Genomic DNA, 17,668 nt, shown 5'->3' with positions numbered 1-17,668 from the left:
CTTCTTCCTGCATCAAGCCACTGCCCCATTAAACCCAGCCCTGTTTGTTCCGACAACAAGAACCTCTCCTAGAGATGATTCTCTAACTCAGGGGTAGGTAGCCACTGTGGCATCATCTAAATCAGGGCATTTGAAACTGTGGTCTGGGGACTACCAGTGGTCCACAACTTCATTCAGGTGGTCCACAGCATGGGACATTCAGTACTCATACAGATTTTAAATTGCATCTCTATTGCTTCCTTTGTTTTGGAGGTCTTTTCCTTTTGTATGCATTCCTTCCTATGTATGTATGTATGTATGTTTTTTCTTTTTTATTGTATATTTGATGTGTGTGTGTGTACACACACACACACACACACACACACACTTTTTTAAAGGAAAAGCAATCAGGTAGCTGGAGGGAAAGCTGCTAGAGGAGGTGGTTGTAGAGCTAAAGCTGAAGGAAGGGAAGGGTTAAGCATTCTTCCTCCTGCTTCTATGCAAATTGCACCCTCCACTGTTATGCAGCTGTTCAGCAGCAATAAGGGCTCACAGGGCCATATTGACTACCAAATAATGAGTTCATTTAGTTATTCATATGTTTAAACTACATTCATTCCATTACTCACTTTCAGGTGTTCTTCCTCTTCCTCATTCTCCTCTTCTTTTGCCACTGCCTATGTAGTGGCGACATCAGGCATCCTGCCCGTGTGGTTTGCTGAGAGGCTGGCTAACAAGCCTTAGATGGCTGCATTTGGCCCCAGCAGAGATGTGGATCATCACAGTAACTTATCTAGTCTGTGAGGAGCCCTAGCATTTTTTCTTTGTTTCCAACAGGGAGCTCATCCAATAAGATTGAGAGCTGGCTGCAGGAATGCAGGTGAGTCTACCTGTGAGAGGTCATGGAGGAGGTCACTACCCGAAAGGATCATGACATTGTCAGAAGTTATATTTTTATTTCAAGAATCAGGGGCATTTTTAGATATGCACATATTTTGCAACAGGGATAAAGAACATGTGGTTCTTGGGCTCAAACTCCCATCAGCCCCAGCCAACATAGCTAATGGTCGAAGATGATGGGAGTTGTGGTACAGCAACATCTGGAGAACTATAGATTCCTAATCACACTCAGTTCATTGCACTAGTTTTACTGGGGATAATGCAAGAGCTTCTGCCTTGATTTCTAACGTTCCTTTTTCATTTCAGGAACTGTTGCATTATGGAAGTGTGGCTTCCAAAGGGGCCCAGGGTAACAACAATAGTAGCTTTACCAAATTCCTTTTTCTTAAACCCAGACATACCAAAGGTTTGCTTTCCCTTGGAATAGCCACACACATAGTTTCCTTTGGAATACAGTAAAACACAGCATTAATTTTTTAAAGAAAAGTCTGCCTATATTACTTTCCTGCCTTTTAAATCTGTAGTTTCCATTGCATTTTGACAATCTGAAGCTCAAAAACCACAGGAACGACATGGGTGGGGGAGAGAATATTTATGGAATCTAAATATAAAACATTTCTAGATGGCAAGGATTGGGAAATGCATCTTTTGAAATGAAGCTTTCCAAGATTTTCTACAGTCTACATGTCATTTGCTGCCTTTCGTGAAATCAACTTTTTAATCTGATGTGTGTTTACAGATGCCCAACTAGGGAGAGTAATTGTATTGTTTGATGTGTGAAATCACTGCATCTACCTAACAATTTCCAGAGCAGTAGCCTTGTTGGTATGTTGTAGCAAAATCAACTAAGAGGTTTTTTTCATGGCACTTTAAAGACTAGCAAACATAACATAAACTGTCGTAGACTACAGTTAATTTCATTGTGTGTGAGAAGTATAATCTTGAACTGGCCATCATATATATTTGTGTATACATCCATCTATACCAATATCGTGCTCCATGGAAAACATAGTTGCTTAAATACCACAGAAATCAGTTGGCACACCTCTACATATAGAAATATAGCAAATAAATAAGGGGCTGCAGTTAGATGAGTTTGGCTCCAATCCTATATATCATAGAATTTTAGAGTTGCAAGGGACATCAAGGGTCATCTAATCCAAGCCTCTGCAATGCAGGAATCTCAACTGTACATACCTAGCATTAATCTCAGCTGCAGGGAGATTAAACATGCCTATGATTAGCCTGTTAATCCCAGATGAAAGAGAGTGTTCTTGCTTCTTCCCAGCTATTCAGGACCTAGAAGGTTTATGGTTCCAGAAAAAATGAATATGGAGCATGGTTCTAGGTGCTCCTGTTGTGACCCACCTTGGATCAGGCTGCAACCCGCTAGTGGGTTGATGACCAGTGCTGTACTGACTCTGAAGCCAATGGTCACCCCTCCATTGCACAAAAGAAGCTTATTCATGTCTGCTCCACTGTGGGGAGCAATTGCATAGTTCAAAGTGAAGAAATCTAGTACTAACCATTGTTCCCGTTCAGATATTTTCATTTCTAAGTTGCCAGTTTGCTCTGCATTCTACAATCAGGCCTAGCAAAAGAGGTCCTAGAGCTGCCCCCCCAAAAGAATACTAGGCTGTATCCCTTGGCTCCACCATCAACTGACCTGGCTCTGGCCTTTGCTCCTCCTTGGTCCCACCCAGATTTTAGAACTTTTGAACTCAGGATAGAGTGACTGTCTGGAGCAGGTAGGGGGAACCTTTGGCCCTCCACATGTTGCTGAACTACAACTCCCACCATCCCTGGCCATTGGCCATGTTTACTGGGCCTGATGGGAGTTGTAGTTCAGCAATATCTGGAAGACCAAAGGTTCCTCACACCTGGTGTAGAGTTTCACTCCATACACAGTACTGGCATTGTCATTTGTGGATTTCCTGGGCTGTAGGGCTTCAGATCTGTGAACTGGAGGTTAGCACTTAAGGTGACCAGGGCCAGTTCAAGACATTTTGCTGCCTGAGGTGAAGGACAAGATGTTGCTCTCTCCCAAGGAACATACGGAAGCCAATTGGACTGGGATTTTCCTTCAATACTAGTGAATGGACGGTATCCTCCACTGCGCTAGAGGACAGGAGGCTAGGGTAGGGGTCCATGCGGCACTCAGAGCTCTATCTGTCCCCTGCAGCTTGGCATCTGCTGCCTGAGGCAGCTGCCTTGCTCTGCCTAATGCAGCACCAGCCCTGGTGGTGCCACTGTTTGCTGAGTGGGACTTAGTTGTCTGTGATGTTCCGGCTAGGTCCTAGGAGAGAAATGGCCAAATGATTTAGGAACTCCTATAGCTGTAATGATGCAGCTCTTGGTTCTGGCTTTCAGCTCTTCACTGGACCCCTTCTCAGAGAGCATCTCTGCTCCGGGTGCCTATGCTGGTAAGTGATTTCTGCAATTTCTGTTATTTGCTGGGTCTGCCTTCTCAAACATGAAGTAAGATAGGCTAAAGTTTGGACTGCACACACACCCCATACATTTAAAGCACATTTTGAGCGTGTGCACACCCAAACAAAGAGTCCCAGGAAATGTAGTTTATTAAAGGGTGCTGGGAATTGTAGCTCTCTGATAGGTAAAATTATTGTGTGTGTGTGCTTCAAATGTACTTTAATGGTTATGTACACAGCCTCATTCATGAAGCTTTAGAAGGGCATCATGTGTATGTTATTGAGCTGAACAGAGTGAAAGATTATGAGCCCTGGGGGTGTGGAGAATGTGTGTATGAACTTAACAGTTCTTAGTTTATTTTTGGGTTGCTATTTTGTTAATGCTGTTGATATTATTTTATAGATTATAAATGCTGTATTGTACACAGGCCTCATTCATGAACCTTTAGAAGGGCATATAATATAATATTACTTTTGCTTTAATTGTGATGTTTAGCTCATTTTTTAGTTGATGCTTTGTTAAGAGTGTTTTATAGGTTGTACTTGTTTTTATTGATGATTTGTTAATTATTCTATATAATTTATGCTGTATTTGTGATGTTCTATTATTTTTTATTGTTTGTAAGCTGTTTTGGGATTCATTTGAATGAAAAGCAACATAGAAATATAATCAATCAATCAAACAATGAATGTTTTTTCTATTTTTTAAAAAAATATTTTTTATTAATTTTCAATTACTGAAGTCCAATAACAGCTACATTTTACCAATGTCAAATTACAATTCATATCCAAATATATATAAATTATAAAGCCAATTACGGTATACAATTTGTGTGACTTCCTGTGTGCTGGGTTTCGGAGTGCAAAGTTATTATTTCTTCCTGCTTCCGAAATCTTGATTAATCCAATTACATTCAGTCCTGATCGTAGTCTGTTATCAACAACTACAGAGTTCTGGGCTTCCATTCGTATTAACACATTTAATAAATTTTATTTCTGCAGAAGGAGTTCTGTATTCTGTAAATTCCCTGTGTGAGAAGTTTATTTTTCCATTTGTTTCTTCATTTTTCCTGTTCTGATCATGTCATACGCAGGATCTCTACTTACACTTTTTTGCTCTTCCTCTTCCTCTGTTCCCATGTAATTTCGACCCATAGTCCAAATTGTGATAAGTGGAAGTCCAGTGCTTTAAATCATTTCAATGTTCTCACACAGTTCTATTTTCATATTAATGCATAAATATAACCCCACTCTCTTTTTCTCCTCTTGCTTTTTATCAGTTTTTTGGCATTTAGGGGGAGGTTTGCAGAATCATTTATGTAGCAAACATGGGCTCCCCTCCCCCCTCACATACCATATTTTTCTACAAAGGAGATCTTTCCAGTTCTAAACATTGCGACTCAGTAGCTGATTCACTTGGCAGTTTGTAATCTTGTCCCATCCATCCTGCACACGTCTGTAAATTAGAGTCAATTTCACCCTAATAAATAGAAGAGCCTCTGCATCTTAATGGCTGTGTCGGGGAGTTACCGTTAGGCAAAGTGCTTTGGCACCCAGCATCTTCCTGCCTCCCGGATTCCATGCCGGAGTGAGAGCCAAAACGATCTGCGGGTGAAGCTCACTCCCCCCGAGCCCTGGGGGGAACTTGCAAGGACAATTACCCTCAAAATCATCCTTGTTTTTCTCCTCAAATGATCTCCACTAATGTGGGAGCTGCACCCATTAAGGCAGGAAGCACCGGAAGTCATCAATGTTTTTTCTAAAAAATATTGAAAGGCAGCCTCTGTTGTTTCTGGTATTGTTTCAAAACCTACTTTAGTTATTTTTATTGTTTGCTTGTAATTCGCCTTGCAATGCTTTTGAAAAGTGATTCATAAGTTAATTAAACAATAATACATACTAATTTGAGGGGGAAAGCAAGTGGGTATACAAGGCATTAAACTGCTCCCCCCCCCTTCGCTGGAAATCTTATTCAGAAACTCATTAGGTTTCTGAGATTTCAGCAGGCATTGCTTGGAAACTTACAAGCCTATTTTCACAGGGATTAGAAAGAAAGAAAAATCTGAGCATTTTAGGAAGCTGAATTCTACACTGTTTGGATTTCCTGTTCTTCTGTGGAACTGTAGCCTTCACACAGCCCTGCCCATGTAGAGCTGTGTTGTGGCATGTCCATAATAAAACTGCATAGAAAAAGCCACTCAGCCTTTTGATCTCACCCAGTCCCTTTTCCACCTGTGGATGCTTGCTCTGGGTGACTATGTATTTGTGTTATCCTGTAGGATCCTGCAGCAACAGAACCAGCTTTGAAGATGACCTTAGCCTGGGAGCAGAAGGTAAGTGATGAGAATTGATGGGGGTGTGAGCAAGCCTTCTTTCCAGATGGCCCATGGATGGGTGGCAAGAATGCTAATTTGATGGTGCAACTCTGCCAATATGCTCCTTGGCCATCAGCTCTCTTCGTAGGAATGCAATGTATCCTTTGTTCATGAGAGACCTTTCTTTTCTTCTTTCCAGCAATGGTGCTACTGGACAGAGACAGAGCTGAGTCTAGGTGAGAAACAAGAGCTAAGGAGGTTAGCGTTGCTAGAGCCAAAGTTTGGAGAAATCTGAAATCCAGAATTTAAATTTGTTTGGGGGGGGCAGCCGGGGGGGGGCCCCTGAGATTTCTACTTTTATTTCTGAAATGAGATACAGGCTGAATATTTGTCTAATAACATTGTAGGGTGTTGTCACACTATCAGTCTTGTGCAAGTGTGCAGCTGGCTGTGACTGCCAGCTTGCCCTCCCTTTTGGTCTTCCTACATGCACACCAAAAGGGATGTGGGTATGCATGCAGATGTGTCTCTTCACTGTCTCTTCTTCCATGGCAGGTCCCAAAAACATACATTCTGGCCTTCCCAACATCTCAATCTGGATCACAGCATGACTTCCAGTGCCTTCTCAGGCAGCACTAACAAGACCAGCTCCAGGTAAGCATGGATCGTATTGTGTAGGACTTGGACTGGCTTAAAGATCTACATACACCACTAACGAACCAGCAGTGATTGGAGCAGAGATACCTAGCCTCTGGTCTGTACATTGGAGGCAGCTGACCTGGTGCCCTCTGGATGTCATGGACCACAGCTCCCGCCATCCCTGGCGGTTAGTTCAGCAGGCTGGGGCTGATGGGAATTATGGTCCAACAACATACAGAGGGCTCTGTGTTTGCTTTCTCTACCAGACACCACCATGAATATTATTGCAAGCACCCTCTTTCACCACACAAGGCTGTGAGGAAGATAAATTGGGGGTGAGGAAATCCCACAGATGCTGCCCATTATTCTCTGAAGAAAAGGGGCTTGCGGACATACCTAGTGGTGTATTTGTGGAGCTATGACCTGAAAATGGTTCAGTAATCAGTTTGGACACTCCTGCATTCACACTCCTATCTTCTCTGCCTAGCATCTCTGAGGTGCTGGATCTCTATGAAGCTGATGCTGAGACCATCTTGTGCAACCTGGGCTTCATACAAGAGGAGACACAGGCTGCATCTTGGATCCCATCTCGGTTCTTCTCAGTTCCCTCCCAAGCTGAGGGCATTGATTTCCAGCTCTTCCTCAGAGCCCAGGTGCAACGGTTAGAGATGGAGGATCCTTGCTTGATGTTAGCAAGTAAGTGCCACAAGCATTTCATGGCTGGCAGTTCTGGGACTGTGATATCAAAGGGTGAGGCTCAGTGCATGTAGAGAAGCTCCCATGTTCAACCCTTGGCATCTTTGGTTGAAATCTGAAAAGAGCTCAGGTAGCAGGTGATGGGAAAGGACCTCTGTTCTTGATAGAACATAGGAAAGCAGGTAGAACTGGGACCAGGAGCAGAAGACAGGACCAAACAAAAGCCTTTGCTTAGGCAAGAGGAAGACAGAAAAAAAACTAGAACCCAGGAAAATGAAACCAGGCCTAGTTTTCAGGTGTGTGTACAGTCCCTGCCATACAGATGTGACCTGGAAGAGCTGGAAGCTAGGGTCTCTTGGATCTACACTGGTTTTCCTCTGACACTTTCTATCCTTCCTTTCACAGGTCGGTTCAAGCAAGTCCAGACTCTGGCTGTAACGGCTGATGCTTTCTTCTGCCTCTACTCTTATGTGTCTAAGACTCCCATCCAAAAGATTTCCCCTGCCCACTTGTTCTGGGCTTTCCCAGACATCCCAGATTCTTGGAATGTTCCTTCCCAGCCAGAGTCTCTGCCTCCTCTCAAGCGTTTGCAAAAAGCCATTTCCACGATGTGCTTGTACACTTCTGCCCGAGGAGGGCCTCAAGGACCTTCTGCTGTACCATCTTCTATGAGTCGACTGGAACAGGTAGTGTGGGAAGTGATGGAAAAAGCCCGCAGAGACAAGTTCCACTTTGATGTGAAAGGCGTGAAGGATGAGACTCACACAGCACTCCCTGAAGTCCCCTTTCATCATGGCAGAATGGGAAGTGACTCTTCAGAGTCTACCATAGTGGAGCTGACCCCTGTGATTTCTTCCCACTTCTGCCCTCAAGCTACATCTCATTCAAAGTTGGAATCATGGCTTTCTCACTGCATGGGTGGAGAAAGCATGGAGGGGCCACACCACCTTGGCCATCAAGAACTGTACTGTTATGGACACCATTCTCTAGAAGTGGTTTCATCTCCAGAGGAAAGCAGTGAAGAATCCCTTGGGGAGTGGTCAGCAGAAAGGGACTCACCCACCAGAGGGGAGAACGGCATGGACATCTTGACAGAGTTGAGGTAGCACAGTGGCTAAGAGTGTGAGCCGTAAGCCAGAAAGCTGGCAGATCAAATGCTTGTGAACTTAGCAGTGAGTTGCTACATGTTATCTGCTTCAGAGCCACAAGTGCACTGTGGGTGCTAAATTGTAGTGACTTGCCTCTATTCTTGTAAAGCACGGCTAAGGGAGCTGGGCATGTTTAGCCTGGAGAAGAGGAGGTTAAGGGGTGATATGATAGCCATGTTCAAATATATAAAAGGATGTCACATAGAGGAGGGAGAAAGGTTGTTTTCTGCTGCTCCAGAGAAGCGGACATGGAGCAATGGATCCAAACTACAAGAAAGAAGATTCCACCTAAACATTAGGAAGAACTTCCTGTTTGACAGTGGAATTTGCTGCCCAGGAGTGTGGTGGCGTCTCCTTCTTTGGAGGTCTTTAAGCAGAGGCTTGACAACCATATGTCAGGAGTGCTCTGATGGTGTTTCCTGCTTGGCAGGGGGTTGGACTCGATGGCCCTTGTGGTCTCTTCCAACTCTATGATTCTATGAATCATAGAATCATAGAGTTGGAAGAGACCACAAGGGCCAACGGCTAACCCATGGCCTGTATCTAGCATAACAGAAGATATTTGTGGCCCCAAGATCCTACTCCATTTTGGCATTTTAAAAAAATTAAAAGGCAAATAACTTTATATAATAGGCAAACTTTGATTAAAAGGCAAATAACTAGAGCAGAACCAATGAAGCTGGCAAGAAGGAAACATGGAGTGTAGCGGATGGTTTGTGGCCTTAAAACAATGACGAAGTACCTGTGGGAAATTGCTCAGTGTTCCTCATAAAGTATTGCTCACACTGGGAAGCGCGCAAATTGGTGTAGGGGTCGTGGAGCACGCTGACTTTTAGCCAGGACTTCCTGTCTTGGCTCAATGGCTTTTGAGGCTTGCTCAAGACAGTGCGTTTCCTCCAACAATTTCTATTGTCATCTAGCTCAAATATTGATCCAAGAGATTGTCTAATTAAACTAAAAAATAATAAACTAAAAAAAAAAAGGCATGTGGGGATAGCTGTCGCATCAACCTGTGACTTACGGAACTGAAAGTAAAAAGAGCAATTTCCACAGGGGAAATGTTCCACACCATTTCTGAAATGTCATGTAAATTTTAAATTTTAAATTTTTAAAATGTATTTTTCATTATTCGACTGTGAACACATGAAACAAACTAATTTCTATTTTTAAAGGAATTGGCATAGACACCTGAACCTACAAAACCAAACAATGTACCATTTGATCTGATCCTAAACTATATAGTAAATATTTGCTAAACAAATTGGACGACTGGAAATCTATTAACCACATTATCCTTCCTGAACGGGCTGGTTTTAGGAAAAGGGAAAGCACTATTGACCACTGCCTGTCTTGCATTTCTTAGCCCAATAAGCAACTGCTGGACCTACCAAACACTTACTTGTTGCCTTTGTCGACTTAGCATCAGTCTTTGATTTGATTGACAGAAGCCTGTTGTATAGGGTTGCCATACGTCTGGAATTTCCTGGACATATCTGGAATACCACTGCCTCTAGCAATGTATGGCAGCCGAGAGGCCAAAAGTGCCTTGAGTGCCAAGAAAAACAAACATGGAGCCTGGCACGCCTCCCTTGCGCAGCTTTGCTACTGTCCGTGCCGATACAAAAGTCCTCTCTGCCTCTCCTCTTGCCGGTAGCAGAGCGAACACAGCGGTGAGAAGCAATTGCAAACAGTGTGGGTAATAAATTCAGAGCAGACACAAAGGCCTTCTTATCTTCTTAGCCTTTAATCATGTAGAATAACAGCATAAATTCAGACCTGGTGAGAACTGACACATTCTCCCTCTCGCATAGCGTCCCAGAGAGCAGACGGAAACACTCGGAGTCAAACCACTCCCTTAAGTGTTTCTAACCACGCTTCAGGAAAGAGACGTCACACAGAACTCTTTAACCCTGTGAGTTCTGAAACCAATAACACCCCCTCTCGTCTTGAATCCTGAGGGAAACTGTGAACCCCTATTTACAGACCTCTTTGAGTTCAACTCACCTCCCATTGCCTTTTGCCTCCCACTGGCATCTATCCCAGGCAATTGTTGAATCCCTTCCACACTCCCAGAATCACACTGTGCGAAACCAACCCACGCACTGGTGACCTGAAACCTCTCAGGTGGAACCCCCTTTGTGGTCCGAGTTGACCGCCGGAGCACAACCTCGGGCGCTCCTCCTGACCCACTGGGGTCAGCAAGTGTGTCTCCCAGCACAGAGGACTCCCCCTCTGACTTGCTGCGTCTTCGGGCCTCCTGCACTTGGCTAACAGGAGATGAAGGCTCGCTCTTGGGTTCCCTCTTAACCTGTGGAGAAACCCACCCCTGTGCTTGACCATCATCAGCAACCTGGTCTTCTTCAACAGGCTCCGCCTCTGCCTCTCCTTCCTCCCTTTCAGAATCGGACAAGCATTTTGAGAGAAAATCAGAACTAACCTTAGGCCGTGACCAACCACCCTGCTCAAAAAACTCAGCATGCTTGCTGACCAGCAGCTTGGTCTGATCACCCTCTGGGTATGCAAACTTCCACCCATTTGTTGCAGGATCATACCCACAGAAGATCATGTCCTGGTACCTAGGACCACCCTCCTTCCGTTGCGCTGTTGGTATCGGCACTGAAGCCCTGGAACCAAACGAACGGAAGAAATGCACCTGTGGCTTCCTCTTGTGCAACAGAAAAAACGGTGTGTCACCTACATCGTGATTGTAGGACCTGTTAAAAACAAAGCTGGCAAACTTCCAAGCCTCACTCCAAAAGCTCTGAGGCAGCCCAGAGTCACACAGTAAAACCCTGATAGCTTCAGCCAGTGTTTCACTCCTGTGCTCTGCCACGCCTCTCTCTTGAGGAGACTTTGCACCCGTCACTTGGTGACGAATTCCCTTTTCCTTGAAGAACTCCTTCAGAGCAGACCCAGTGAACTGTGACCCACGGTCGCTTCTGAACTCTTGCACCTTGGTGGAGAACCTTAGTTCCACCTCCGCAACCCAATCCTGGATCAGTTGCGCTGCCTCCCTCTGCGACCTGAGAGAGAAACACCATAAATTCTGAGAAAAATCATCTGCCACTGTCAGCATATACCTGGCCCCACCCAGACTCTCACACTTCATGGGTCCTGTAAGTTCTGTGTGAACCAACTCAAAAGGTTTTGTGGTTACCCTCTTTACCCCGGGAAACCTGCACCTTTGAACCTTGCTGCATGCCCTGCACACTAGGGATCCCTCACATGGTGTGATTTTACAACCTTTGGTGCAGCCGGGCAACCTCTTAACATCTTCCAAACAAGCATGAGACATTCTCTTGTGCCATATATGAACACATGAATCATGGCTGGGAACACTAGCACACTGCGCCTGTGCTTTTCCTGTATTCCCCCCACCCTCCAGAGGTGTTTCCAGAACAAAGAGATTGTTCTTGCATTCCACGTTGACAAGTTGTCTCCCCCCTCTGAAAATGGAACAGGTATCATTTTCAAAACAAATTTTGTACCCCTGCTTCGCAAGAGCAGGTATCGATAACAGGCAACACTTCATCCCTGGTACAATGAAACACTCCAGCTCCGCCTGCAAAACAGAAACATATACATCAACAACATTAAAAACTGATTTTTGTGTCCCATCAGCTAACGTAACAGTCGTTCCAGCTGAAACAGCCCTGCAATTCCGCAGCCTCCCAGTAGATGGCGTTATCAGGTGATGACTCGCTCCCGAATCCAACACCCACTTCACAGCTGTGTCCCTGCTGGTATTGTTTTTCAAAGTTGCCATGCCAACAAACGTCCTGCTGCACCTGTCCTTGGCAGCTTCCGAAACCGCAAATTCTTCCGTTGCTCTGAAGACTGGACTTATCTCAGCATTCCCAGACAACTTTACAGGCCTTATCTCCCTCTGCAGCAGATGGCTAGCCGTGAAGCCTTCAGCTCTGTCCTGTTTCCCAGGCTTCGACTTACGACGCAAACAACTCTTGGCAGCCTTTGGAAAAAGAGGCTTCTCTGAGCTTTTACTGCTCACCGCTCCCCCACTGCTCCCAGGGCTCCCAGGACGCTTTCCTGCACCCCCAGTGATGGGTAAAGGGCCCCCAGCAGCTTGCCTCTCTCCAAGCTCCTCACGCAGACATGTTGCAGCACCTGCGCAGCTTTTAGACTCTGCAAAACTGGCAGCAACAGCAGCAGTGGCAATAGTCCCTTCGTCCCCCTCAGGGGTCCCACAGCCTTTCCCAGCTGTGCACCGGCTTTCACGAAGGTGGTCAGTGCCATCTTGCTTCTCCTGTTCTGATGCAGCCATCTCCCGGCCCTTGCTTCCGCCCTCAGCTTTACACACTTCCTGGAGAGCTAGCCAAGCGACCTCAGGCTTCCTTGCATCCAGAACAATGGGCCTCAAATCAGCACTCACGTTCTCAGCCAGAAAAGTAAGCACACGCTCCTCAGCTTCACGTTGGCTTGCAACCGCCCCAGCTGACGTAGACATCGGTTGGATCAATTCCCAGAGCTTGGCTCCGACTAGGGACAACTCTGCTAAATAACTCCACTCCAGCCACGTTTGAATGGTTAACTTCGCACATGGCAGCTTAAGCTCAAAGCCATGTTCCTGGGACTGAGCCATCTCCTTCTCCCCCGGGGTAAGCGTACTCACGACTAGCATCAGCTTCCTCCGGCCTCCGGCAGATCGACTTCTCCTCCCAGCGAGCTCCTTCCAGCCTCAGAGAAACAGCTCCAGAGCTCCAGCTGGCCCCAGCAAATTCACAACCGGCTTGCTGGCTTCCCCCACACGTGGGACGTACCTGCAATGCTTCAAAGTGTTGGCAAACATCCAAATCCTATGGCAGCCGAGAGGCCAAAAGTGCCTTGAGTGCCAAGAAAAACAAACATGGAGCCTGGCACGCCTCCCTTGCGCAGCTTTGCTACTGTCCGTGCCGATACAAAAGTCCTCTCTGCCTCTCCTCTTGCCGGTAGCAGAGCGAACACAGTGGTGAGAAGCAATTGCAAACAGTGTGGGTAATAAATTCAGAGCAGACACAAAGGCCTTCTTATCTTCTTAGCCTTTAATCATGTAGAATAACAGCATAAATTCAGACCTGGTGAGAACTGACACATTCTCCCTCTCGCATAGCGTCCCAGAGAGCAGACTGAAACACTCGGAGTCAAACCACTCCCTTAAGTGTTTCTAACCACGCCTCAGGAAAGAGACGTCACACAGAACTCTTTAACCCTGTGAGTTCTGAAACCAATAACACAATGTCTGGATGGAAATTGTCAGGGAACTGCCATCGGAGTCAGAGGGAGAGGGAGGGCTCCAGAGGGGTTCCGGAGCGCGTTCTGGGAGGGAGAGAAGCAGCACATCTTCTGGGGAAGGAAATCAGCGTAGCACCAGTGGAGAAGGGGGGCAGATGGGGGAATCGGTGAGGTGGCTCCATGACTCCTCGCCGGGGACCAGCGGGGAGAGCACGGGTCCTCTGCTGCCCACACCCTCCCTGCGCAGAAGGCTTCTGCGCAGGGAGACTAGGCATCAAAGAGCTTCTTTGCTGGAAGAAGTTCAAGAAACGCCCACTGACGGATTCTGCCAGCGATTGAGACAGCCACGGGCGAGTGGCTGTCCAGACAGAAAGGGTTCACTCAGGCAACTCAGCCAGGTGTGGCACCGATTTACACACGAGCAACCGCTAGAACCATTACAGCAATCCTTCAGTCCCTGATGTTGCTTGTGCGCAGTCCCGGAGAGGCAGCACTATGAGCCAAACAGAAACAGCCGGAGAGACAGAGCAACCAGCTGCGGTGCGGAGTCTGGTCGAGAGGAACCGAGACTTGGAGACGCACGTAGCTATCCTGACAGTGCGACTGGAGGAAAGACGGGCTCAGGATGCACAGGTCAGAGCCACCCCCATCGCAAGGAAGGTACTAGGGCTGGTACACAAATTTGGAGGAAAGCCCCAAGACTACAATGCTTTCTGAACGGAAGTGCAGTACGCTTTGGAGCTGCAGAAAAATGACTTTGCTGATGACGGGGAGAGGGTGGCTTACATTGTGGGGCATCTGCAGGATGGGGCGCGGGAATGGATCAGGCCCCTAATGGCGATGCAAAATGATGCCTTGAAGGTCCTTAAGAAATTCCTTCAGGGGATGGATGCAATGTTCTCCAGCTATGTGGAGCAAAGCGTGACACGGCGGGAACTGATGGGGTGCAAACAGGGGAGCCAGTCCGTCAGAAGCTACTGGTCGCGTTTTGCGATGTTAGTACACCGGCTCGGGTGGGATCTGGACTCTGAACCGATACAAATGTTGTTTGAGGCGGGTCTGGCCCCCGAAGTGAAAGACGAGTTGTCCAGAGCGCCCCGGCCACAGTCGATGGATGAGCTCACAAAGGCTGTGCTCACGATAGGCGTACGCCAAGAAGCGCGGGCTCAGGAGAAGCGGGAAATGAGAGGGGAACATTTCCATGACTACCGCATTCCTGAGATACCGAGGGAGCCTCCCCAGGCGGCAGAGCTAATGGAAATTGATGGCGCGCGCGAGGTTTCAAACTCCGGGGAAGGTCGTAAGAAGGAGGGAAAGGAGTGGAAAACTACCAAAAAGTGTTTCCGCTGTGAACGACCAGGACATTTTACTAAGGTCTGCCCTCAACGAAAAGCCTGGCAAGGGATGGTGAGGGCTGCAGGCCACGACGAGAAGGGGGAGGAAGGGCAGGCGCAGGGAAATGACAACGCCTGGCTGCCAACCAGCAGGGGCAGCAGCCAGGCCAGCAACCAATAGAAGTGCCCCAGCCTGATCCCCCCAAGGCAGCTATAGCCATAGAAGTGGCGCTAGAGTTCCCGAATGGGCACCGTGTCAAAGTTAAGGGACTGCTGGATTCGGGCAGCTCGTGTAATTTCTTCAGCAGAGACTTCGCTCTGGAGCACCAACTCCACCTGTTGCCTCTGGATTTTCCCTTGCAGGTGACTACCATCGATGGCAGGGAACTTCTGGGAGGGGAAGTGACACACCAGACCCCGCCAATGCGAATGAGGGTTTCCAGGCACACGGAGACCATTGCCTTTCACGTGGCCACACTGGCAGGACTCGCAATAATACTGGGAATGAGCTGGCTGGCACGGCATGATCCACTAGTGTCATGGCATCAGCGGTCAGTCACCTTTGGGTCAGCTTACTGCTTAGGACACTGTCTGGGAGGGGAGAACCCAAGAATGACGGTGGCCAGGGTGGCTGGGCTGGCCGTGGAACAGCAAGGGGAGGTGCCACCACAATATGCTGATCTGAAAGAGGTCTTCAGCGAGAGGGAGGCAGATAGACTACCCCCCCCCACTGGCCCTTTGACTGCCAAATCAACCTACTCCCAGGGGCTCAGTTGTCGGTAGGCAAGCTGTACGCCATGTCCGACCGGGACATGCAGGAGTTGCGGCAGTTTATTGACAAGAACCTGAAGAGGGGGTTCATAAGGGAATCAAAGGCAGTGGGGGGGCAGTCCGGTGTTCTTTGTGGACAAGAAGGAGACTAATCAGCCCAGGTTGGTCGTATATTATAGGGCCTTGAACCTGGTGTCAGAACCCGTAACCTTCCCAATGCCAAGAATTGACGACATTTTAACCCGGGTGAGGCAGGGGAAGATTTTTACCAAGCTGGACCTCAGGGGGGCATACAATTTAATTAGGATAAGGGAGGGGGACCAATGGAAAACGACCATGTTCACCCCCCTGGGGGCCTTCGAGTACTTGGTCATGCCATTTGGATTACAATCGGGCTCCGCCTGCTTTCAAGCATTCGTGCACCACGTGTTGAGGCCCCTGCTGCACAAGAATTGCGTAGCCTTTTTGGATGGCGTCTTAATCTATTCAGACAATGAGAGGCAACACGTCAGAGACATCAGGGAAGTGTTACAGAGACTGTAGAAGCATCAGTTGTGGGTCAAGCTGGAAAAATGCCAATTTCACGCCAGGGAGGTTGAGTTTTTGGGGTACAAGATGTCAGACAAGGGCCTAGTTATGGACCCAGGCAAGGTGAAGGCAGTGCTGGAATGGAAAGCCCCCAAAACCCGGAAGGATGTGCAGAGGTTCTTAGGGTTCAGCAACTTCTACAGGAAGTTCATAAAGAACTTCGCTCACTTGACAGCGCCCATAACAGATTGTCTCAGTAGCAAAAAGAAGTTCACATGGACAGAAAGTGCCCAGCAATCCTTTGAAAGGCTGAGGAAGGCGTTCGCTTCGGAAGAGCAGCTCCTGCACGTTGATCTGGAGAAGCCCATGAGACTGGAGACGGACGCGTCCGACCGAGCTGTGGGAGCGGTCCTTTTGCAGCCTGGGGTTAAGCAGGACTGGAGGCCGTGTGCCTTTTTCTCAAGGAAGCTGAGCAAGTCAGAGCAAAACTACACAGTGTATGACCGCGAACTGCTTGCGATCTACGTGACGTTTTGGCAATGGAGACATCTGTTGATAGGGGCACGGCACAAGATCCAGGTTTGTACTGATCACAAGAACTTGGAATACTGGTGGACCGCGCGAGTGCTCAACCAGAGACAGGTTCGATGGGCCCAGGAGTTCGCCAAGTTTTCCTTCGAGATCAGATACGTGCCGGGAGAGGAAAACGTAAGAGTAGATGCTCTCTCCCGGAAACCGGAATACCTGGAGGGAGAGGGACCACCAGAGACCCGACACGTGTTTCCCGAGGACCGGTGTGTGTGTGGGGGAACGTTGGTTGGGAAACGAGAACTGGCAGGGCTTACTAGAGATGACACGTTCACTCAAGTAAAAATCAGGGAACTCCGGGACGGAAGGGAAGACCATGGAGGGTTTGAGGAAAAGGAAGGGCTACTGTACTACAAGGGGGCACTGTACGTACCGGGGGAAACCTTGAGGGGGAAGGTACTTAAGCAGCTCCATGACAACCCAACAGCTGGGCACTTTGGACAGCACAAGACCATGCTGCTCATCACCAGGCAGTTCTGGTGGCCAAAGGTGAGGGAAGACGTACGGGAATATGTACGGGGGTGCGACCGATGCCAGAGGGCAAAGGGAGAGAGGGCTGCCCCGGCGAGGTTACTGGAACCCTTACCCACACCGGGAAGGCCCTGGGAGGTGGTGTCTATTGATTTTATGACAGACTTGCCCAAGTCAAGGGGGAAGACAGCAGTCATGGTAGTAGTCGATCTACTGACAAAAATGTGCAATTTCATAGCCTGCTCACACGTGGTGACGGCAGAGGAGACAGCCAGGTTGTTTGTGGATCACATTTTCAGACTGCCTGGGGCTCCCTCGAGGGTAATCTCAGATCGCGGGAAACAATTTACTTCCAGGTTCTGGAGGAAGCTAATGAGCCTGCTACAGGTGGAGGTGAGCTTCTCAACGGCGAGACACCCAGAAACCAACGGACAAGCAGAGAGAGCGAACAGTATACTCCAGCAATGCCTACGCTGCTACGTCAGCGAGAGACAGAACGATTGGGTAGAGAAACTAGCTTTGGCTGAATTTGCGTGCAATAACGCTGAACATGTGTCCACGGGAATGAGCCCGTTCATGGCCAATTATGGGTGTCACCCCAGGGCCTTCCCGGGGAGGGGGGAGGAAGCATGGAGTGTACC

The 17,668-nt window shown here is 47.8% G+C and overlaps 1 protein-coding gene across 1 annotated transcript; it reads left to right on the top strand.

The window, feature by feature from the left end:
- Nucleotides 1–843: 843 nt before the first annotated feature.
- On the top strand, nt 844–8,211 carry TESPA1 (thymocyte expressed, positive selection associated 1). The gene is made up of 7 exons (XM_082208801.1): nt 844–859; nt 3,250–3,302; nt 5,588–5,641; nt 5,823–5,859; nt 6,179–6,277; nt 6,750–6,958; nt 7,364–8,211. Exons 4-7 carry the CDS (start codon nt 5,825–5,827, stop codon nt 8,062–8,064), a joined length of 1,044 nt encoding a protein of 347 aa, XP_082064927.1. The 5' UTR covers nt 844–859; nt 3,250–3,302; nt 5,588–5,641; nt 5,823–5,824; the 3' UTR covers nt 8,065–8,211.
- Nucleotides 8,212–17,668: the final 9,457 nt, after the last annotated feature.

Source organism: Podarcis vaucheri, assembly GCF_965113315.1.
Source record: "Podarcis vaucheri genome assembly, chromosome: 2".
Taxonomy (NCBI): Eukaryota; Metazoa; Chordata; class Lepidosauria; order Squamata; family Lacertidae; genus Podarcis; species Podarcis vaucheri.
This window is presented reverse-complemented; position numbering and strand designations above follow the sequence as displayed.